Here is a 23,638-nt window from a genome sequence, read left to right on the forward strand (position 1 = left end):
TTTATTACTGCAAGCAATTTTAATACAAAAGTGTCTTTTTTTAAACAGTTCATTGGTAGAGCTTCAATTTCTGCCTCAATTAAAACCAATTGAGATAATCACACAGCAACATGGTCGGAGCTGAAGAGGAACAGCAGCTAAAAAACAGGAGCCCCAGACAGTCCCTCTTCATGGTCACTTGGTCAGGTGACTTTATTACGCACAAAAAAGACAGAAGCAAATGGGAATTGGTAACAAATGTGCTGGTGAACTCCTTTAAAGGAAAAGCAAATTATTGTCTTATGTCCACGTTTTCAGAATAGGCTTGTGGAATTCATTCTTCAGTTTGTGGGAAGTTGATCCACCATTTAAATAAATAGTAAAAAATGCAGATAAACAAATCTGTAATTCACAGCACCACCAAGGAGATTTCCCATGCCAAGGGCCTGGGTCCCAATGAGCATAGAAGTACCCGTGGCTAGGCTGAATAGGAAGTTACAAACCAGGACTTTTAAAAACCCCAATATTCTGACGTTTTCTGAACAGTTACCTTTACCCCTGAATTCTAGCAGCTATTTGCCCTTTAAACACCCAGTACTGAGACAGTATTCAAAGACAGTATTGCAATGAACTCCTTTTGTTGTATCATGTGCAAACGTTACCTAGATGAGGCTCCCTCTTTTCAGCTAAAATTACACAACATTAAAAACAATGGAAAAAGCAGGTATAAGTGCCCTCTTCTCGAGTCTTGCTAATTGACATGTCTGTGATTTACAAAAAAGAGTTCCTCAAACACTGCAGGATTCTTTTTTTTTTTTTTAATATAATTTATCTTGCTGAGATAGCAAGTCAAGTTTATAAAGAAGATGCATTTAGGAATAATCCTAAAAGATAAATCAGGTTTACAACCCTGCACCACACGCAGAAACCCCATTCAGAGGCTATCTTTTTAATACACATTTGCATCTTGACCTTTTCTCAAATATTTCATTTCTGGGCCCTATCTGTTACAGGGCTACCAGGAGGCAAATTTTATCTACATAAATATTCACATGAGAATAGTAACTTACAAAAAGAAAAAAAAATAAGGCAGCTTCATAACACAATTATTCTTTTACACTTTTAACAATATAACTTCTCCCGTTCAGAATAAATATACACCCAACGTATGGAGCAGGATTCAAACTGGATAGAGGCTTCAAGGATGCTTGTACAGTGTTATCGCTTGGGTCCTGGAGTCCTGGGGGAGGCAGTGGAGGTCTTCTTAGACATGGTTGGGATTTTGGAAGGTTTATTTAGCCCTCTCCTGGAGTTGCCCTGCCCCCCTGCGGCGCTACTTTCTGAAGTGTCTGAACAAGCAGACTGTGTCTCTAAAAGGTCAAAGTCAGAGGCATCACTTCCTCGCCGGCTGCTGGCTCGACTTCCAGCTCGACTTCCAGCCCGACTCCCGGGGCGACTCGCTGACTTTTTAGGGTCTGAAATTCAAGAATAAAGCGGCAGATTTAATAGAGATGACATGGAGTGGGAGAACAAGTGGCCAAAGGTTGGGGTTCTAATCTTAATACCTCCTGAGATGCTGTGTGATGACATGGAGTGGGAGAACAAGTGGCCAAAGGTTGGGGTTCTAATCTTAATACCACTTGAGATGCTGTGTGGCTCTGGCAGGCCACAGCCTTTCTGGACAATTTCCCCATCCACACAGCAGTCACTAAAGCTTTTTCTGGCTTTGTGATTCTACTTGAGAAGCCTGCCTCTTCAGGATTAGAAACAACCTTCTATCAAGAGCACTATTAACTTACATGCTTCCAAAACGAATTCCAGTAGGACTGGCTGCTCAACTGTCTTAGCCCACGTAAGAGAGCCTACTAACTGGGGTGATATATTGGCAGACTGAGAACAGGGATGAAACGATGGGAAAAGGAGAACCAGGAAATGAAGCTGCTTTCCTATGTTCTCATAAAGAACATCAGCAGGTGACCACATGCAATCTTTTGACTTTCTCTACTTGCCAGCAGTGGTACTAAAATATGGGATGATAATGGAAAAATTACACACAAACTGCCAATCCTAACCCTAGACTGGATTCTGAGGAAGGTCTCAGTTCATAGACCTTTTCTTCCCTTTACATTCTTTCAAATATGATCATTTCTGATCAGGGACAGGTAATGTGACCTTGGCTGTGGAAACATCTGCTTTCAAAAGGCAAGTCTAGAGCCAGCTGCAGTGACAGGAGAAAGAGTAAAGACCATCAGAAAATCTGCAGGTCTCTTTCACACTTATGCTTAAGAGAGATTCTCATTATTTGCTCCTTAGGAACAGGCTGCTCTTTGAGTTCACAGCCTGGCCACCCCCTCTTACCCCTGATACATAAGTAATGGGGCAGGTACTTACCTGCCCGATTAGTTTTGGCACCTGTGGAGGCTGGGGAGGAACTGTTACTGGTATCACCTGTAAGTGATGTTCGACTAGAATGAAAAGTTGGTGTTGGACGTTTTAACTTGCTGCCTGTTGTTGCAATAACCTTAAAAAAAAAAATAAAGGGTTATATTAATCTGGTATAATCTTTGGTAGCAATTAATTTTTAAAAGGTATATTTCAGCCTCTCTATGTGACTGAATGAACAGCACATTAAAGGTCCAGGAAAACAAAGATTTATTTTGGAAGTGTTCCAGTTCATGGGTTTTGATGATTCCCCAAGTTAAGAATTTCATGTTCCAATTCAGAATTCAAAATGTCTTCTAATACCTTCTATCTTGCAAACAAATTGCCACTAAAAATAGGAGGGGGGTGGCCTCAAATTGTAAGATTATAATTCTTATAATAAACAGAAATATGTGGTGTGTTAAATAATAATTCAACTGCTGTTTATCAAAGTTCTGTGGTTAGAAATTTGAAATGAGTTCTAGCCCCAAATATTTAATTTAGAGAGACACACATCACTCTGATATCTATCACTAAGTGTGTAACTTTAGTCAAGTTAAAAAATCTTTCAGTCTGTTTCCTTGCTTGGAAAATGCAGATAAAATTACTGGTCTTGTGGATCAAATTATTATGAGAACTGCGAGAGAGGGGCACTCGTGGTATTGGGAACAAGGCTTCTGAATGCAGAGCCCAGAAGACCTGGGTCTAAGTCTGAGCTCTGTGACTTATCTAAATTCACACCTGTGTCTTCCCTTTCCCCTCAGGAAAGCAGGGATAAATCCTGCGTCCCTGACCTCATCTCCTATATCCTCTTTCCTTGCTGCTCTGTCCACCACAATGGCCTCCTTGTTCCTGCTGTCCATCCTCTTGCTGCTCCCTCTGCCTGGACCCCCACACCCCCATTTCTGTGCGGCCAACTCTCTCATTTCCTTAGGTGGCTCTGTTGAAATAAGGACCATATCAGAGAGGTCTTGCCCTAAGACCAAATCTAAAATCATGGTTTGTAATTTTCTGTTCTCTTCCTCTGCTTCATTTTTCTGCATAGAACTTATCACCACCTGATGTACCGTATCCTTATTTGTTGTCTGTTTGTCCCACATTGAAGTATAAACTCCATAAAAGCAAGGACTTTCTTTTTGTTCACTATCACACCATCAGCACCCAGAACAATGTCTGGTATAGAAGTGCACAAAAACAAAAAGCAAAATAAAACAAACACCTTTTTCAATGACTAAGTCATGGGAAGCACTTCCTACATTGGAGAAGAGCTGGATAGATTTACATTACTATTACCGCTATTGACAGGAACTACATTTCCTATTCGAGCACTCTCTTTTAGATAGTAGAATTAATTTGGAGAAAATTTTAAATATCACCCATGCTACAGCGTGCTGTTTTAATTTTTCTTTGAAAGCAATTGTGTACATTGTTTTCCAAGACCTTTATGATATTTATATAAACAGAAGATAAAGCAACCCATCTCATATTTCTTGTATTCCTTTAATTGATAAAGAAAAAGCAAAAGCGACAGAAAGTGATTAACATTCAAGCACAAACCCTCCTGGCCCACACAGGAGGAAGAGCACCAGTTTCAGAAGCTATGGTCGGTGAGCACTATGGTCTGCTGCTGGGAGACTCTAGCCAGAGACCCAGAGCTAGGGTCCATGACAGGACATGGCCTGGCTGCAGAACACCAGTAAGTAAGGAAAAATGGGACCTCAAAGCAAAATAAGAGAAAAAAAAAAAGGGACAAAACAAAAAAAAGGCTGATTTATCAAAATCATATGAGAATTTGCATTCATAATTAAACTACTAAAATTTTAGAATTCTTGAGACTTTCATGAAACTGGAGTCAATAAGGAAGACGAAAAGCAAGATAAGCAGGTTGAATCGTAGGGTTTTAGTGGCAGTAAGTTCCCAGATCATATTCTAAACCAGATGTATTTCTGAAGTGGAGTTTAAGCTTGGGGCAGGATGAATTCCAAAGCAGCAAGTTTACTTGCAGGCATTGGCTTCTTGTGCCTCCCAGTTTCTCTGGCTAGACACAATGTGAGCAAAAGAAATTCTGTCTTTTGAGGAACAAGAACCCAATGTTTCCCACCAGTAGCTAGACTGCAAACTGTGCTATCAGATAATTCTGACAGAAAAGACATTTCTGAAACACTGCTCTTCCAAAAGGGTTTATGCATTTTAATGACTGCACATGAACAAGCTTAATTGCTGGCATGTGGATTCAAATCAAGGCTAAAGAAACCCAAGTGCCTAGGCCAAGAAATTCAGAAGCTAACATCTGAGCTCCAGAGCAGTGTTTACTGACATCGTGCTTGGCCGTAGTAGGTGACACCCACTGTTTGGACCGGTATGGTGATATCACCCTGGGGATATGTCTCAGGGTGAGGGGTGCCAACCACTCTTCTGCTCAAAGCAAAGATAGAACACTGTTGAACATGCACTGCAGTTGAATTTCAAGTGTTAGTAACTCGTCTCTGTATCTGACATTTGAAGACTCCAAGAGGCCTGACTGTAAATGACATCAACAAATAAATCACCAGGAATGACTGTTGCTTATCATTCTGAAAAATAATAAGAACTGTTATAAAGTTGTTAAACAATTCAGTTTTAGGTCTCTCATTTATCTCCAGTTTTGGAGAATCCGAGTTAGAAACCCTTGAAAAACACTTGACTAGATGAATCAGCTATGAGAAGAAGCACCATAAAGATGGAAAAGAGCATGGCCTGATGTCAGAATAATAGCTGGTCAAGTTCTTGGCATTAGCAAGGGGCTCATCTTTACTGTGTCCTAAGTCAGCAAAGCCATACTCTACCTCGGGGCTGGGCAGCTGGAGATCAGGATAATGGCTGTCCCTGACAGGGGTGCCAGCTTTACTGTTTACCAACCAGGGTTTGTCATAACAGCGAGAGAACTGAAGTGGAGTCTGTGAAATGGAAATCCAAAGGGAAGGACGGGAACAATTGAAAATGGGACAGAAAGGGAGCAAATTGGGAACAGAAAAATAAAAAGAAGACACTGAATTAAAAAAACAAACAAACAAAAAAAAAAACAAAATAAAATGCTCATCAATCCAAAGGGATGAAAGAGCCCAACTGGGCACAAAAGCAATAGCATATGTCACATACGACCCAGTGTTAACAACAAATTTATCTGTTAACTCCAGCTGTACAGAGAGTGCTTGGACTTTCAAAATTAGTAACTCTGATGGACTTGTCAAACAGGGAATATTTGGAAAGAGACATTTCTGACTTTAAGCAGCCTGAAATATCTATCAAAATTTATTAAAATATATTAAAAGGGCATTTTAATAAATGCCCTTCAGAGTCTTTTGAAGGTCATGTATCTTTGTATTGCTAGCATCTGGTCAGGCCCTGGTCTAGGAAGAACTTGGTCTGTATATCTTCCTGTTCCTCTCCTCACTACAGCCTTTCAGAGGCTACCCTGGACAATGGACAGACTGTTCTGCAAAGATGGGAATTGGGGAAGAAAGTCATGACGGATGCCAGTACATACCTTGGTACCACTAGCTGGGGTAGCTGGAGAAGATGGCATGGAAGTACAGCTGTGGTTACTCTGACTAGCACTTGAGCTGGAGCGGGTAGGGGAAGCTGCCCGGGAAGATGGTTTGGATCTTCGACCCCGTGATCGGAAAGGGGTCATTCCCTGGGATGCCCCCTCAGGTAGGATGAATTTCTCTCTAAGTTCGATGTTAGTTCTACCTCGTGCTAAAAAGGGAAAACACACATATATAATGTCACTTAAACTTGAAAAATATATCTTTGATAGTCATACAGTTGCTTGACCCCACGATAACAGTTACCTGAGTTATAGGCATAGGCCTTGTCATTATTTTTGCCTAAAGCAGACATAGTAACTAAGCTCCTTGGTTTGCTATAATAAATAAGTCTTTGTGTGAGGGTTTTTAATGAAGAACTTCTTCATATACAAAGTACCATCCCACTCCATTGTCTTGCTCCTGGTTTACTACTGTTCCCTGGGGTAAGCTCACTGTAGTTGATCAAGGTAAAAGCAGATGCAGCACTTCACAAACCTCTGAATTTACACCCCTCTTTTCTCTCTCATAGTACATGTGTACTTTTTGCTCAACTTTTGCAGGATATGTGGTAATAAAATAATGGAGAAAGCAGACTGCTGAAATTGACATTGTCCAAACTTTTCTATTTGAATTCAGTTAAATAAAATCCTAAAGAAAAGTGTCCCAGGAATTCAGGACAGCAAAAAGATCAGGGTAGAATTATTAAGAAGTAAACATGTGAGGAGAGAGAGAGAGGGAAAGAGACCAAGAACATGCACAAAAATTGCCAATTAAGTTAAAAACCAAAAGAAGTAAGAAGCTTGAAGGGACAACTGCAAGTAGGAGGAAACATCAAGGTGGAAAGAATATGGAAACCATATGCTAGGCAACAGGTGCCATCCTGTTGCTTTCTGGAACTATAAAGACCAGAACATAATTTGGATTCAGTCAGAAGACACCAAGTACAGCCAACACAAATGTTAAATGTGAAAGACACTATTAATATAAAATAAGCAATTCCTTCTGTAATGTCTTTTCCCTTAGATTGTTTCTCATCAAAGATAATATCCTACAATAACCCTCTAGTTCCTCACCCATCTTAAAATATTATTTTTTAGAACGTACTAAGATAGATCTAAACAGATGGAAATGTTGGGGAAGCCCAGGTAAAAAGGAACAATTATGAACGAAATATTTGTCTTTCCTTTCCATATTAGTTTTACTTAAGCTAGAAACCACAATTTGTAAGATTTCAGGTAATTGTATCCACTCTCTCTTCTGCCCCACCTATATGTCCTTAAGGAATTAGAGGAATCTTGGTAGAATCAGGTTTTTAATCAGGTTACATGGTGTCCAAACACAGTGGTACCAAATTCTTAAATCAAATCCAAAGTCTTTTGAATATGTTATGTTGATGTAACATATCAAAGTATCAAGTTAAGAGAGCTAACTTGTATTTCAAACCCCGAGTTCTAGCCCAGAGTTAATCAAGCTGACTGATCTCTGAGCGCCCCTGCAGTCCTGCCTGTCTATGACTTGATGGTCCCCAAACACTATGCTGTTTCTTTGCAAGATCCTTCTTCCTCAGGCCCCAACAGAGCATGCCTTTCAAGGTTCATCTCTTTGCCATCTTTTCTCTACCCATCCATTCTCCAGACTTCAACACTTTCCTCTGTGTCTACACTAATGAACCTTAAAGAGAATTTTCTTCAGCACTAACTATGGTACTTAATTCAATAAGATTTCAATATCACTGATAACTGTGGAATCATGTCTTGTGTTTACTGAAGTGTCCAGCTTAATGGTGGACACAGAGTGGGCACTAAGATATACTGATGAATGAAAATCACTCAGCTGAGGATTTGGATACCCCAAAAGAATTGCTTATGGTCCGTCCTAACCTGAAAAGAACTTCAGATATGTGGTAACCTCACAAACATTTCATAGTTCACTTCTAGGCAAATTCTATCAGGAAAAAAAACAAAACAGAGTAATACAAGATTCTGCAACAGCATCTCAGACGAGAGCAATGGCATTAAAAATGTTTAAGAGCAGGCCATCTGTAATAATAATGATTATTACATTATTATAATAATGATAATACCAGATTCTCCATGCACTGTACAATTTACAAAGCATTACTACATACAACACTGTACTTAACTGTCATCAGCAGGCCAGTCAGCATCCATATTTTACAGACAAAGGGAGTGAAGGCATAGAGGTGAAGGTTGTCTAGAACCAATGTCTTCCACCATAGCTGTTTTCTTTACCCCAGTCAAGCTCTTTTGCATCATCTATCACCTACTCTCTCCACTTTTGCCCTCATTCCAGTCAAGCTTCTATTACTACCCCTACCCGCAAAATTACTCTAGCAAAGGTCACTGACGACTTTGAATTGCTAAACCCAAGGAACATTAGTCTTCATCCCACCTGATCTCATGGCAGCATTTTACACTGATGATCTCTACCTCAGAGGAGAATATTCTTGAATTGAAGAAAAGTTGAAATATACAGAAAAGTACAAAGAAAAGGTCATTTGAAAATCACCACTTAGAAAACATCACTAATAAAATGTTGATATATCTTTCTTTCTTTGCACAATTGTATTTTCTTAAGTAAAAACTGGGATCATACCTATATCATTTACTTATTATATGTCAGGTGTGTCCCTCCATGTGCTACATGTCGTCATAATTTCTACTAGCTGTGAAGTAAGATTTAATTAAATGGATGCCAAGTTATTTAACTGATCCTATGTTTTTTTTTTTAACAATTTTTCAAACATCCCATATAATGCTGTAAAAAATAACTTGTAAAAAAATATGCACATTCATGATAATTTCCTCAGGATCAATTTCTATAAGAAGATTTTCTGGGAGGAGAGGATGCATGCTTAAGGGTTTTGATATGTCAGCCAATCTCTAAAATGTTATACCAATGTACAATCTCCAAAATATGAGTATATTCAACTTATTTCAGTTTGGCTAGTGCTACTTTTAAGTGCATGTGTGTGTGTATTTGTGTACGTACACGTGTGAGCAGACACAAATGTGACAATTTGACAGGTAAAAACATTTGCTATTGTAATTAGAATTTTGGGAAATTACTAACTACTCTCTTCTTGAAGCACTCTCCTCCCTCGGCTTCAACTACCCCTGCTCTCTTGCTTCTCCTCCTTCCTCCCTGACTACTCCCTCCACTCCTTTGATGATCTCTTCCTTTCCCACTTCGTAAACACTGACCTTCCCCTGGGTTCTGCCCTCAGACCTGTTCTCCTCTCGTGATGAGCTCATCCACCTCTGAAATCTCAGTGCTACCATACGCCCATGTACAACTCCTAACTATATTGGTAGCATAGACCCTCCTCCTGGACACCAGAGCCTTACATCTAACAACTGAATAGACATGAACAAACCAGTAATTTAGGAGGTGCATAGGTTCCTCCCACCTTATGGCAGGTTCAGTCTGTTGATGTGACCTTCTCAATGCCTCTGGATCCCCCCATGACTTTCTGCTTTCCCCTCATACTTATGTGCTTCATGTAGCATCTCCTCTGTTTGCCTGTAACAGTATTCTAACTGCTCTCCTTGTTTATCATCTTATTCCCACCCCTCCCCCTCACTCCTCATTTCCCAGAACTGAATTTCTAAATAAAAACCTGATATTTTTGAACTGCTCAGAATCCTTCCATGGCCTTTCATTACTTACAGCAGAATTCCCCACACCGAGGTTTTTGAGGTGTTTCTTACAAAAGGGCTGGGTGAACACTGGACTATTTCCTCCTTTGGGAGAGTCTCAATGCCCATTAGCTTTCTGTTGCTCTGAGCAGTCTTGAAGTCTCCATGGGGCCAGGAGGTGCTGGCTAAATGACAGAGTGCCCAGCACCATGTGGTCTGGCATCTGTCGCCTGGTCCCTGCTAACACCTCTCTACAATCTAGCCTGGCCACTAACCTCGTACACTTTGCTCCAGTCACGTGGGACCACTTGTGGTTCCTCCCACCTGCCCTGCTGTTGGCCTTCTATTCATTTCAACATGTGATTTCCTTGGTAGAGGATGTCCAGATCCCCCTTGTCTGCCTGGTCAAGTATGACCTCTTTAAGCTGCAGCCTAAGCAACGTTAAAGCTTTTCCTTGATGACCCCTCCCCGCACAGATAGATCAATCTTATCCCCTCTCCTGCACTCTCCCAAACTCACTCATTATCTCAAACTCAAAGGCTTTTATTTATTCGCATTTGCTCCCAACACTGGGCTGTGAACTTATCATCTTAAATTTCTTTTTGATAGCAGTACCAAGCTTATAGTTAGGGGTTTCAATAAGAATTTACTACAGCTTAAGCAACACTAAAATGCTTTTCCTTGATGCTGTTTCATCCTCAATGTAGATAGAGCTTGTCCCCTCCCCCTCAGTCTCCCAAACTCACTCATTATCTCAAACCCAAGGGCATTTATTTATTCACATGTTTGCTCCCAACACTGGGCTGTGAACTTATCATCTTAAATTTCTTTTTGATAGCAGTACCAAGCTTATAGTTAGGGGTTTCAATAAGAATTTACTAGCCTTTGAAAATGGAGTAGACACTCAACAGTTATGAGGGATAACTCTCATGACCTTTATGAATCCGTCAATTAAGAAGTGTTCACTATTGCACAAGGGACAAACAGCAGAAGTATGAAGCTGTGTGGGGGTCGGTGGTCAGCGAGGCTCACTCTCTACCTATATTTTCACTGTACTTTCCACTTTTACTTTTTGAAATTTTCGGTAATAACCATGTGTGGGAGGAGGTTAGCTAAGGAACATAAATAAGCCCTCCAAACCAACACCTGGTGGCTTCTGCACACCACTCACAAATGCAAATCCATGGATTTTCATGGCTGAAACCATAAAGATTAAATTCTTGCCTGCTGAGACCTACTGTATATAGAATAGAAAAAGAAATAGCAATTTAAAACAGAAGTAAGAACAGTGTTCCAAAAGAGATACTGCAGAATGAGCCTAAAGGGATGAACTGGGAAATTCCAGTTTATCATAGTCTCAAGGTATGCTTACGTGTCATAATAAACATCATGAGACAGTTCCTGTTTTCAGCTGATGGGCCAGATTACTTCTGAGGGGGCATTTCACGTGCTAGAGAAGCTATGACAATGAATATTTCCCTATCTTCATTCTTCCAGGCTGCTAAAACCATGCCACAAACACTTAATACCAAGCACTAAAGCAACGTGAGACTGTGAACAGTGATTAGCCAGCTCCTACACACTTTCATGAAAATTCATTTAGAATGATACAACTCAAGGAGAAGCAGGGTATCATACAATGGTTCGCCTTAACTGGGGCCTAGCCTAGACAAGATAGAGCAGATAATTTAGTTCTTAGATGGTTCCCTTCCCCTTTTTAATTTCCTTCTTCTCACTGTATTTTTCGTCTTCTTGGAATCTAGGCCTTCATGCTTACAATATTAAAGTTGCCAAATTTTTGGTGCTCTCAATCTCAGTAAGAGAGGCCATTAAGTGATTAATTTATCCTAAGGCATACCTAACTAATATTGGCTTAATATACTACAATTCCCATGGGAATTTTCACTTCAAAAGAAAATATGTGAAAATGCAAGGAAAATAAATGATTCTCTCTATAGGGAAATTTTTATGTACATATTATTTGCAAGAAATGAAAGCTGTTTTTTTTCCCAGAAATATACTTAAAGCATTCAATTTTCAGAATTAACAAGGAGTTAAGGAAGCAATTGATATCTTTACTTTCATAAGGAGCCAGAGAAGGCTGAAATTAAACAGACAGTTGGAAGCTGTGAATTAATTTCTGAGGTAGTTCCAGAGGTAAAAAGGAAACATTTCTCTCAAAAATAGAAGGGAAAACCAAATTATATTTAAGTAAAGGTCAAGAGAGACTGAATTTAGTAATAAAGGTATTTTTAGAATTTATACTGCTTCAAAAATTTCCCTAACATTGGTTATTTATCTCTAAAGTTAAAAGAGATTATTCCCAGTATATGTTTGACTATTCTGATAAGGTTTTCCATCACAATTCTTTCCACTGAGGGAAGCTCAATTTCCAAACCTAGAGGTCCAGTCCCTAGAGGCAGCTATCTCAAATACAGGTTTTTAACCAAAGAGGCCATCCAACACTTGCTGGAATAGGCTTGATAGTTAAAGTTCAGTTCTAAGCCAAACTGGACCCTTTACATCTTATAAATGAAGTTTTCAGATCTTCACCTATTTGGGGCAACTAATATGCCTAATGTTAAAGAACATACACAGTACCCTAGGTACAGGTACATCCATTATAATGGATGCTATAAGGAACTGAAATCCCCAAGTCTGACAGTACCAGAAGACTGTACAGTTATCACTTCCACATGGCGGGGGTTAGGTGTGCGGCACCCCTGTGATCTGGAAAAATCTGTGTAAATTTTTTTCTCCAGGGTTTCAGGAAACTATCTAGCTGCCTCATGATTGGCTGCCTTTCCGTTTACTTTTACATCACATGTTTACATACATATATTTTATACATTTTTGAGTTTCTAAACATTTCTGCATCATCTGCTGGCCTTTACATGTCATCTCTGGCTTCCATAAAACACTCCCATTAAATATCTTATGCTAATCTGTTATAAATGAAAACTACGATGGGTAATGTCATGATGTAGAAGGGATAACTGTATTACTATGAGACATATCTAGTGAAATAGTTTCACTTTTCATATTTGGTTAAAGCAATGTGCGGTTTGAGATATTTTTCATCTTTTTTAAATAGCGTATTAAAGGAGATGACAAATCAGAGTGCACATCGATATTACAGTCTTGTCATAAACTTTGTACTATCCTCAGTGTAACATCTCCAAAGTCCAGGGACCCAAGGAAATGCAACACAAACGAATACAAAATTCACCCCAAGTGGTGTTGCTGGAAGCTACATTAATCCTCAGAGAAACTAGAGTTTCGAGTAACTTTTCTTTTTTGATGTTCATAGCCTTCAAAGTCACTTTTTACAATCCACCTGAGCCCTCCTGGCATTGCCTTTTATTGGATTAGAATTAGCTCACCTTGCCTATCACTGGTAGACTTACATCTAAGATTGCTGGAGAGGTTCCCTACTCCACAAGATAATTATTGACCTCTACGAAGGCACTACTTAAGAGGCACAGAGAAAAACCTTACCTTGCTTGTTCCAAGGGATGCTGAGAAAGGCTACCATGTTCCAAAGAAAATAGCTACTAGATGGCCCTTCCAAATCTGATGTCCCAAATTCTCAGATTTTAAGATAAGGACAAAGCAAGCAATGTTCTCCTTGGCCAGCACTGTAATTACTATAGAGAAAGCAAGTAGAGCAGGCAACAAATAAACAGGCAACAAATAATTCCAAAATGCCACATGCAGGATCTTGTTTGGTCCATTACATACATAAGAGGAAAAAATAAAACCTTTTTAATAGCTTCGGAAAGGAATAATACTGTTTTACTGAGCTAGGATAAAATCATATATATTGTTCCTCATTCAAAACAACAAAAAATTTGTAAATTAAGGAAATTGGTTTAAAATATAATTAAATTTTAAAACTGATTATACTCTTCCAATTTTTAGCAGAAAAGATATTTTACAAAATTATTTTTTTTTAAAGGAATGTTTAATGGAAATTATTATTGCAGTCTGGTTTACTGGAATAAATTCAGAATGAGCTAAGATAAGAGGAACTGTTTATGGGCATATTTGAATTCATGTGAGAATTGCACCTTTTAGCTCTGCGCTCTCTAAATCCTTCAGAATACGATTCTAAACCACTCTCATAGAAGTTATATAATTGTATTGTACACATTAATTTTGTTAGATTTCTAAATAAGGCTAAATAATTCAATTACGTAGGCTGGACCAAAACACACACAAAAAGGACTGGTGGTGGGTTCGTTAGCCTGAGACACACAGCACAGTGGTTGGGAGCATGCACTCTGGAGCCACCCTGCCCTGGATTCTAATCCTGCCTCTACTATTTGCTATATTTACACAGATAATAACTATTTTTGGGCATATGATTTAACTTCTCTATGCCTCAATTTCCAATTCCTCACAATGGAGATAATTATAGTACCTACAATACATATGATGGTTACAAGGCATAAATGTGTTATTATTTGTGAAGTGCTTATATAGTATGTGGTACAAAGTCTTTGTTAAATAAACAGAAACTCAGAACGAATTCCACGGGTACTGTCTCAAAAGGTTATGATGTCCTGTCATCTTTTGGTAGTTAGAAAAGAGTTATGGTTTTAACTATTTCAAAGCATTCTTAAAGGCAGCAGATGTCACAGAGCCAAGAAGTGTTACACTTTCAAAGCAAAGCCATTCTCAATGGGCTAGGGACAAAGCTTAAAAGCCAACCTATGGGAGACTGACTGGAAATCGAAGAGCTGGAATCAGAGCGCTTTATTTTACTCCCCGGATGGTGAACTAGAATAAAAAATATATACAAAAAAAAAAAGAGAAACAGAGCAGGATATGCAGAAACTGGTCAAGAAAGAGACAAAGAGGCAGACAGTAGGGGAGCCTGCTATACCCACATGCAGCTCTGCTAACAGAAAAAGTAAAGGATTTAGTTGAAAAGGATTAAGCAACTGGAATTTTCTTTCTATTGCAGACTGCACATGCCTCTAGCTACAGGTGCCATTATTCAAGTTCATGGTAAATTTATAATTTTCTTTCACCTTTGGGCTGGTGTGCCAGCCTTTTCCATCTTTAGAAGACAGATACCCCATGATCTTGCTTAGGTGATCATCCATCTTAGAGGTGCTGGGCATACTGCTAAGTCTCCTTTGCCTCCCTCCAGGTGAAGGGGACTCACCAGTTCTTCCCCACATGGGAGGGGCACAACATCCTCCCCGGATTTTGGCCATAAAGATTAAAGACAAAGCACTCTAAAGGGGAAACCCAAAGGGCTTCATCAGACTCCTTTCTAGGCCAATAATGATTGAATTTCAAACTGAAACATTCAGATAACACAAAAAAATTCTCAACTCTTACACCACACTCCTTTAAACCTTGAATCCCCTGAAGCCCCAACCTCTCCTGCCTTTTCTCCCTGGTCGACTCTGGCATAACCCAACTTCTAATCTGTGTGGGATGACACCCGGACAGCTTAGCAACAAAATAAAAAGCAAACAGACACCACCATCAACATGAAAGATCAATGGTGTAGGTACCCCTTACATGTAATTCGTGTTCAAGATGATTCCTTACCTCGGCAGGGATCATTTTTCACTAAAAATTCATCCAGGGCCATCCATCCTCCACCAACGCGGACCATAACTGTGCTGCGCAGAATACGGACCAGCCGCAACTGCTGAGAATCCCCAAACTGCAGAGTCAATGGGAAATTCAATGAGCAAGCAGTAAGCCTTAAAGAAAGCCTACACTGCCTTTCCAAAGCAGACTGTATTCAGACAGGAATGACAATTGGATAGTTCGGGAGGATTTTAAGCTCTCACTATTTTGTATTTTTACATTTTTCACAAAGGAATTTAAAAGATAGAAAAGCAGAAATATTAAGCTAAAGACCAGGGTCTTGATATATATTCTACTGGGATAAAAGTAATTTTTTATGGTCACACCCCCTACCCCTATACCAAAAAAAGAGCAGTGGGTGGGGAATTAGATAGAATTTAGCTCACTTTGTTTCCTTTAAAGATTCTGTCCAAATCAAAACTCTAAATTCTTTTTTATACTTTTTTTTCCCCATAAAAGCAAAGGTCAAATATAAAAGGGGAAGTCAATTTCTGAATACAGTGTGCTCAAAAGTTAAATGGATAACAGCAAATACTACTCCAAGCCTTCAAGAAACCCTTGCAAAGCATTATTTTTACAAGTGTAGAAGGAAATTTGATTTTGAGCATCAGGTCTTCAGAAATAAAACCCACGTATTCTCCAATTGTGACATCGCCGGTAGAGAAAGTTCTTCAGGCAAACAAGTGAATATATAAAATTTATATTGAAATTTAGTTAAATTTTACTCTACCACATGCTAATTACAAATAATATTCAAAAAGTTATTTTGGAACGTGAAAACAAACATGGCTTTCTGTTATTTTTTTCCCTTTGTTTCTTGCCTAACATTGCTGCTTCTCAGTCTTGTCTTAATATTTGGAATTCCCCATTGCATTAGTCACTCTCTTCCCAAAATAAAGAGGCAATCAAGAAGAAGCATGCTGCAATCCCAAAACAAAAGTATACTATTTTGAGAAATGGAGTTCCTAAAATTAATTTTATGAGAATGTTCCTGGGAGGTAGGCGAGAAGGAACTGTTTAATCACTTATTTAGGATTTGTAAAGCTATAAAAGGGAATCATACCTTTAAAACTAAGCACAATTAAAATTCCAGAATGGATGTTTGAGAACGACTTCTCTCAAAAAATCAACCTCCCTCAAACATTAATATATCTGTGGTAATACTCTGTTATTACTTGACTGCACTGACTCAAATGTACTGCTTGTACAGGCAAGTTACTTGAAAAAAAATTGTGCCCGTCTCCAGCTCTTTACTTTTGAAAATAAAAACAGTCCTACACCCTTCATCTCATACAGTTGTTTTAAAATTTTATATAAAGTGACTACAGCAATGGCATGGTATAATAGAAAGGGCACTGAAGTGGGAACCCAGAGACGTGAGGAAATGAATGTCCTGCCCTGAGAAGGAAGCTGCTCCTTTGGCTTCTGTGGGAGCTTCTTCTGTAACAGAAGATCCATCTTTTCCAGAGTGCTGACAGCCTGAGTAGTATATATGGTTTTCTCGGGAAGGGTGAGGAGAGGATCCACCAGAGTGAATCAGGAAGGAATGCTGAGACACTTTTAATCTTTAATTATACATTCTGTGTTCTATAATTTATCTGTCAGCCTTTAGAATTACTCCATTTCTTTTTTCTTGTTGTTTTTCCTTAATTTTTCACTAAAATTCTTTTTGAAAGGTTCTAACTTATTTCTGCAGAACTACAGGAAAAAGGTTTGACCCAAGCCAGCGGCCAGAATAGCTGGGGAAGTTGAGGCCAGAGTGACGAGTGATGGAATGGGTTAAGGCAGCTCTAAAAATGGGAACTTGGGAAAACCTGGCAGACCTGGGTTGTCAGGCAAAGAACATAGAACAAGTGCCAAAGGGGCAACAGTAACTAGTGTTTTTTTTTCTATAAGGGAAAATCCCTTACAGGGACCTGGGTTCTTGCAGAGGCTCTAATGTCAGCTACGTAACTACAGGCATGTGATTACTGAGGACTCAGGTGCCTTGTACATAAAATGAACCTCATAATTCTGTTCCTGGTGTTGGATGAACTCATCCAACTCCATCCTGGTCAATGGAGCGGTAGAGGAGGATGTCTGTGTCACACGAAAGACTCCTCCCTAGTAAGCCCACATAGTCACCAGAACAGAGGCACATCTGTTAGGTATGACTGGACACTATCACACAATGATTTATTTAAAAAGCCAGTTTGACTGCTCTTGTCTTTAGTTTTTGTTTACCCTGTTTTCCCCACCAACCCAGAACGTTACTGTAGTTAGTGATTACTGCAGTGCCTGGAACATACCATTAATTGAGGGCTTCAAATCAACTCTTAGTGTTATTAATTTCATATTATGAGACAGATTTTATCCATGCAATTTCCTTCCATTTGAAGACACAGGACCCCAGAGCCCTCAGAAAGATCTGAAAGGTTAAATTTACCAAGTGGAGTCAAAACCATCCAATCATTTTTGCAAGTCTGTAATTTGATCCTATTAGATTTTGGTTGGCTGGTCATAATTGGAAAACTTGAAGCTATGGCCAATTATGATATCCACTTTTCAGGTACCTTATAATTATAAAACACAATACAAGTAAGTGTAAGTAACATGAATATTAAAGAAGTATTTAAAAAGACTGAGTACTAAAATGCCCAAGACTTTTTCATTTAGTGTATATTACAAAATTTGTGTTAAATGTCAGAAGACTCTGATATAAATCAGAATTGTGCTGTCTGGGAGTCTTTCAACACTGAAGTACAAGATAAGGTTATTTTTAGAAGTGGAATGGACTGATATCATAGTCTCAATTTCCCTGAACCATATTAGTTATATCTTAGTTCAAAACAATATAACTGCATTTAGCGTATCTAATTTAGAATGAAAATTTCATCTTCTTTAAAAAAGTATGCTTATATCCACTTGATGTTGAGACAGCTTTGCAATACTGGTCCTTTTAGCAGTTTCTCCACTTGGTAAGACAACCAGTGTGACCCAGGCATGCTTTAGATTACGTCCTCTCCCCACCACAAAGAACAGGCAGCATTAACTACACAGACCATTTCCACTGGGGAAAGAGAATGTTGCAAGGCACACTGTACCTGATTGCCGAGGAAGAACTATAGACAGTTAAGAGTAAAGGGACGGAAGAAATGGAAGAAAAAAAAAAGAGAGAACATTTTGTCAAATTAACACTAAGGTATGAAAACTGTTACCAGCTTCAAGCAATTGTACACACCGATCACATTCTTACTGAGTTCCTGCTACAGGGATGTGGTTTTACAAATTAAGACAACCTGCATTTCTAACTTTTCTACTACATGCGGTTCTCGTTAACTACTTTCTCTCATAGGTGACTTAAAGAACAAGGAAAATCTAACAAGTAAGCATAAGCTTATCTGGAGCTTTATTAACTAAATACACAGGGTTGAATTCAAGGCGGAGTGACCCAGACACTCCCCAGCTACCCAGATGGTAGTAGCATGGTGTGGTTTTGCTATACTTTGAGGATGTTTTTGATGTACTAATGAAACCTGGATTTTCCTCTGTTTCTTAATTTAGTGCACATAACTGCAATCTGGCATGGCCACCTAAACCCTCTTTGCCAATCTTTTCTTCTTAGTTCTTTAGAGAATCCTGACAGGATGTTGAATATGTTTTAGGAACCCTGTTTCAGAGCCCTTCTATACTCTGACTCGGAGTCTGGTGTCTACCCACTGCATTGAGGGCCCATTTGTAGTCCAACTCAGAACATGCAGAGGACCCCTGGGGCCTTGACACAGTTCCTCCGGTCTTCTCTGAGTCCTGAATGTAAAACACTAGATAAAACTATTTTCTAATCTTACAGTAAAGGTGTCTTCATCTCCCTAAAGACTTTGGTAAGCAGTAGCCAAGGGGCTCTGAATTGTCTCTCATCTCAGAACTCAAATACAAGCTACTATCTAGCTAGATACAGCACTATTTTTCAGATGGAACTACGCAGGGCAGGCACTAAACTTAGTCCAAAAGAACACCTGACATTTGACATCTGCAGAGATGAGGGCCAGAGAGTGAGCACGTTTCAAGTCCCATGGGCTCTGGTCCTCCAAGTATCAGTAGCAGAAGGTGAGATCATCCAATCTGCTGTGTGTCAAGCTGATTTCACCTATAAGAATTACATAAGAGGAAACCACCTCAAAGGACTGTTTTTTTTTCCTTACCCGGTATTTATTCTCTCCAATCTGCTCCACCTGAAACCTCTTTGCACACTTGCACTGAGCCACTTGTCTTGTGACCTATTATAAAAAGGAAAGGAAAAGTGAGAGGGGTAAAGCAAGACTTACTTTTCAGAGAAACAAAGTTTATACTTATAAACAGAGAAGGTATATTTATTCATTTTTAAGGTATTTTAGGCTTTTGACGCACTTATTTATCTTCTATTTTGAATTAAAACATGTTGCTCCGACTGAGATAATTGAGATATTGAGAAAACCAGAGTATAAATGAAATTCTCAAGTAGCTAAAAACACATTCTTCTATCTGCTTTCAATTTCCTTCAAAGGAGACATGCTAATAGGCATGCATCAAAATCAACTGACTAATAAAGCAAACTATGAAATGACCTGAATTTCAATGCATGAACCTGAGATTCCCCGGAAAAGCCCTGGTGTGTTGCAGGGTCACTTCTAAAACCTGCTTTGCTGCAGGTCTTTCCCATCCCAGGATCTGCCATCAATGGATTTTCTGATTTCGACATCCTTCTAATGCATTTTCTGTTTTCAAGGTGATACAATTTTTAACTAGGCAGAAAGTTTGGTGGGTATACACAATCTTAAACACTATTTAATTTTATTAATTTTACCCCTTAAGTGCTAAGACCACTCCCCTGAATCATGACGTAGGATGCTTAGAACTGAGAGACAAGTCAGTTCTAAGCAATACAGTACCTATAAACCAGGACAGGTATGGCACCCTGGAAATGTTTTCTACAAACTTTAAAATACTACACAGATTTGACTCAATTGAGTCATCTAGACTCATTTAGACTGAGCTATAGCTCAGTTGCCACAGAACTCATGGGGCTATTTGCCCAACACCATCTAAAAGGAGATCCTCAAAACAGAACTCTTTTGACAAGTCAAAGGGCCAATATGGCAACCGTGCCCAAGCTAAATTCAGAACAGTAAAAAACCATGATCAATATGTATCATTAAAATGTCAATACTACCCAAAGCAATTTATAGATTCAATGTCATCCCAATAAAAATTCCAACAACCTTCTTCACAGAAATGGAAAAGCTAATTACAGAACTTATAGGGAAGGGAAGGGGCCCAAATGGCTAAAGCCATCTTGAAAAAGAAGAATGAAGTTGGAAGACTCACATTTCCTGACTTAAAAGCTTATTACAAAGCTACAGCAGTAAAAACTGGCAAAAGAATAGATAATTAGACCAACGGAATCAAACTGAGAGCTCAGAAATCAATCCTTACATTTATGGCCAACTGATTTTTGATAAGATGGCATAGACCACTCAAATGGTGCTGGGAAAACTGGCTCTCCATTGGCAAAAATAAAAAAGGAGTCCTACTTCACACAATATATAAAAATCAACTCAAGGGATCAAAGACCTGAATATAAGAGAGAGAACTATCAAACTCACAGAAGAAAACGTAGAGAAGCATCTTCAGGACCTTGTGTCAGACAATGATTTCTTAAACTTTATACCCAAAGCACAAGAAACAAAAGAAAAAATAAATAAATGTGATCTCATCAAACTTAAAAACTTGCCTGAAAAGACTTTATCATGATAATAAAATGGCAACCTACACAATCGAAGGGAATATTTGGAAACCACATATCTAATAAAGGCTTGATAACCAGAATATATAAAGAAATCCTTCCACTTAACAAAAAAACAAACAATCCAGTAAAAAAATGGGCAAAAGACTTGTATAGAGACATCCTCTAAAGAAGATACACAAATGGCCAGAAAGCACATGAAAAGATGCTCAGCATCACTGACCATCAGAGAATGCAAATCAAAATCATGAGATCCCATTTCACACATTAGAATGACTGCAATTAAAAAATGAAACACAAGTGTTGGAGAGGATGTGGAGAAATAGGAACACTCATTCACTGCTGGTAGGAATGTAAAATGGTAAAGCTGCTGTAGAAGACAGTCTGGTGGTTCCTCAGGAAGCTAAGTATAGAACTACCATATGCTCCAGCAATCCACTACGAGGTTTATATACAAAAGAACTAAAAGCAGGGAGGCAGACAGATGTTTGCATTCCAATATTCACAAAAGCATTACTCATAATGCCAAAAGATGGAAGCAACCCAAGTATTCGTCAATTAATAAATGGATACACAAAATGTGATCGATACATACATTGGAATATTCAGTTATAAAAAGGAACGAAGTCCTGATTTATGCGTTAATATGGATGAACCTTGAGGATATCATATTGAGTGGAATGAGCCATGTACAAAAGTATAAATATTGTATGATTTGAAATAATCAGAATAAGCAAACTCACAGAGTCACAATCCAGAATATAGTTTGCCAGGGGTGGGGATAGGGAATGAGAAGTAAAGGCTTAAAATGAACAGGGTTCCTGTTTAGAATGATGGAAATGTTGGGTAACAGACGGTGGTGATGGTAGGACAACATTTAGAATGCAATTAACAGCACTGAAATATATATCTAAATATGATTAGAAGGGGAAATGTTAGATTGTATATATGGTAACAGAATAAAAAATTAAAAAAAAAAATCCATGGAACTACACTACACAAAAAGAAACCCTAAGATAACCCATGGATTTTAATTAATAGTACAGTTATCAAAAAAGAGCTATCATCAATTGTAACAAATGTCCCAAACCAACACAGACTGACAGGGTATTGGTGATGATGGGTAGTATATGGGAGTCCTTTATTTTGTGCAGGATTATCTGTAAACCCATAACTTCTCTAATAAAAAAAAAGCAAACAAAACAAAACAATTCATGGTGGAAAATACACTTGATATACAATTATTTTCCATACCTCATCTTCAATTTTATCTGCATCAGTTGTTGGCCGGTAAGCATCCTTGTTGGGATGGAGAGCAGCCACAAATTCATAGTAATCAATGTAGCCATCCCCATCTCGGTCAAAAATATCAGCCACAGCAGTCATCTCCAACTTGGTGGTAGGAAACTCTGGACAAAAGAAATCACATTTTGAAACTTTATTAACTAAGAGGGATTATTTAATTGGAGGTTATATAAATATTTCTTGAAAGAAAAAAACTCTGTGTTTTCACAGAGCTTTTTTTCAGAAAAACTTTTCTGAAAAGCAGTGTGTATTCATTTTAGAAAACTTAGAAGATACAAAATGTTATAAAGAAGATAAAAATCACAAATCTGAAACCCAGGGACTATTCACTATTATTATTATTTTACATTTTTGTTATAGACTCTCTAACCCCAAGCTACTGAAAAAAAGAGCAGTATTTCAAACATACCAAAAGGCATAAACAGAACATTACAATCACTCATATACCTACCACCCAACTTAAGAATTTATTTATCCATTCCACTACTGTTGGATATTTAGGTTATTTCAGAATAGCAAAAATTCAGACTTAATAGCATAAAGGTTTCTCCCCCTACATTTAGATTATTGCTGTTAGGTGCTTGCCAAACTGCTTTTCAAAAGGAAATGTATGGCTAGAAGAAAAAACGAAAAATCATGGAACTATAACCCATTCCACACGTTAAAATCTGTTCTATACTTGTTAAGGCATACTTGTAAATTTATTTTTTGTATATATATTTCATAATTAAAAAAAAAAAGGAAATGTGTGAATTTTTTCAGCTACCAGAGTAATTTATGAAAATATTTGTTAGTCATAGTATTCCTCAGCTGAAAACTTTTAGTGGCTTACTGATTCTAGAAAAAAATTTGAACTTTCACCACTGCCTTTAAGATGCTGTATCATCTGGCTGTTGTCTACCTTTATATTTTCATCTCTTACTACTTTCCTCCTAGGTTTTAACACTAGGTACTGAAGGTCATGGTTAACCTTTCTATTCCTAAAACATGCCAAGCTTATTCCCATCTCAGGGCTTTTGTTCTTGCTGTTCCCTCTGCCTGTTATCTCTTCTTCCAGATCTTCACATGGTTGGATCCTTCTCACCATCCAAGTCTCAGATCAAATAACACCCTACGCTAATGGAGCACAGCTCTGAGACATGCTTTGTGATCTTGGCAAGTCACTACTTTATGACTCAACAGTTTTTTCTGCTTAATATAAATAAGATCATGCACTTCATAAACTGCTACACAAATGTCAGAAACTGCTACTTTTAAACATTTTACTTAGAACCTCATCATATCCAAAAGTTAGTTCCTTATCTATAGCTCAAAAAGACATTTTGCTTGC

General features: G+C 38.4%; 1 protein-coding gene across 13 annotated transcripts in view; it reads right to left on the reverse strand.

The window, feature by feature from the left end:
- MACF1 (microtubule actin crosslinking factor 1) overlaps positions 1-23,638 on the reverse strand; it is a 379,780-nt gene continuing 356,142 nt past the window's right edge. For 5 of the 13 annotated variants that reach the window (XM_077150193.1, XM_077150189.1, XM_077150191.1 and 2 more), the window contains 6 exons: positions 22,258-22,412; positions 19,424-19,498; positions 15,198-15,315; positions 5,927-6,138; positions 2,371-2,500; positions 1-1,454 (listed from right to left, as the gene is read on the reverse strand). In XM_077150193.1, the coding sequence (XP_077006308.1) occupies positions 1,198-1,454; positions 2,371-2,500; positions 5,927-6,138; positions 15,198-15,315; positions 19,424-19,498; positions 22,258-22,412 (947 nt within the window). In that variant the 3' untranslated portion in view covers positions 1-1,197. Of the gene's footprint in view, positions 1,455-2,370; positions 2,501-5,225; positions 5,337-5,926; positions 6,139-14,342; positions 14,412-15,197; positions 15,316-18,325; positions 18,344-19,423; positions 19,499-22,257; positions 22,413-23,638 lie in introns of all 13 variants that reach the window. The other 8 variants (XM_077150196.1, XM_077150192.1, XM_077150195.1 and 5 more) reach the window with 4 other exon arrangements.

Source organism: Tamandua tetradactyla, chromosome 2 (assembly GCF_023851605.1).
Source record: "Tamandua tetradactyla isolate mTamTet1 chromosome 2, mTamTet1.pri, whole genome shotgun sequence".
Taxonomy (NCBI): domain Eukaryota; kingdom Metazoa; phylum Chordata; class Mammalia; order Pilosa; family Myrmecophagidae; genus Tamandua; species Tamandua tetradactyla.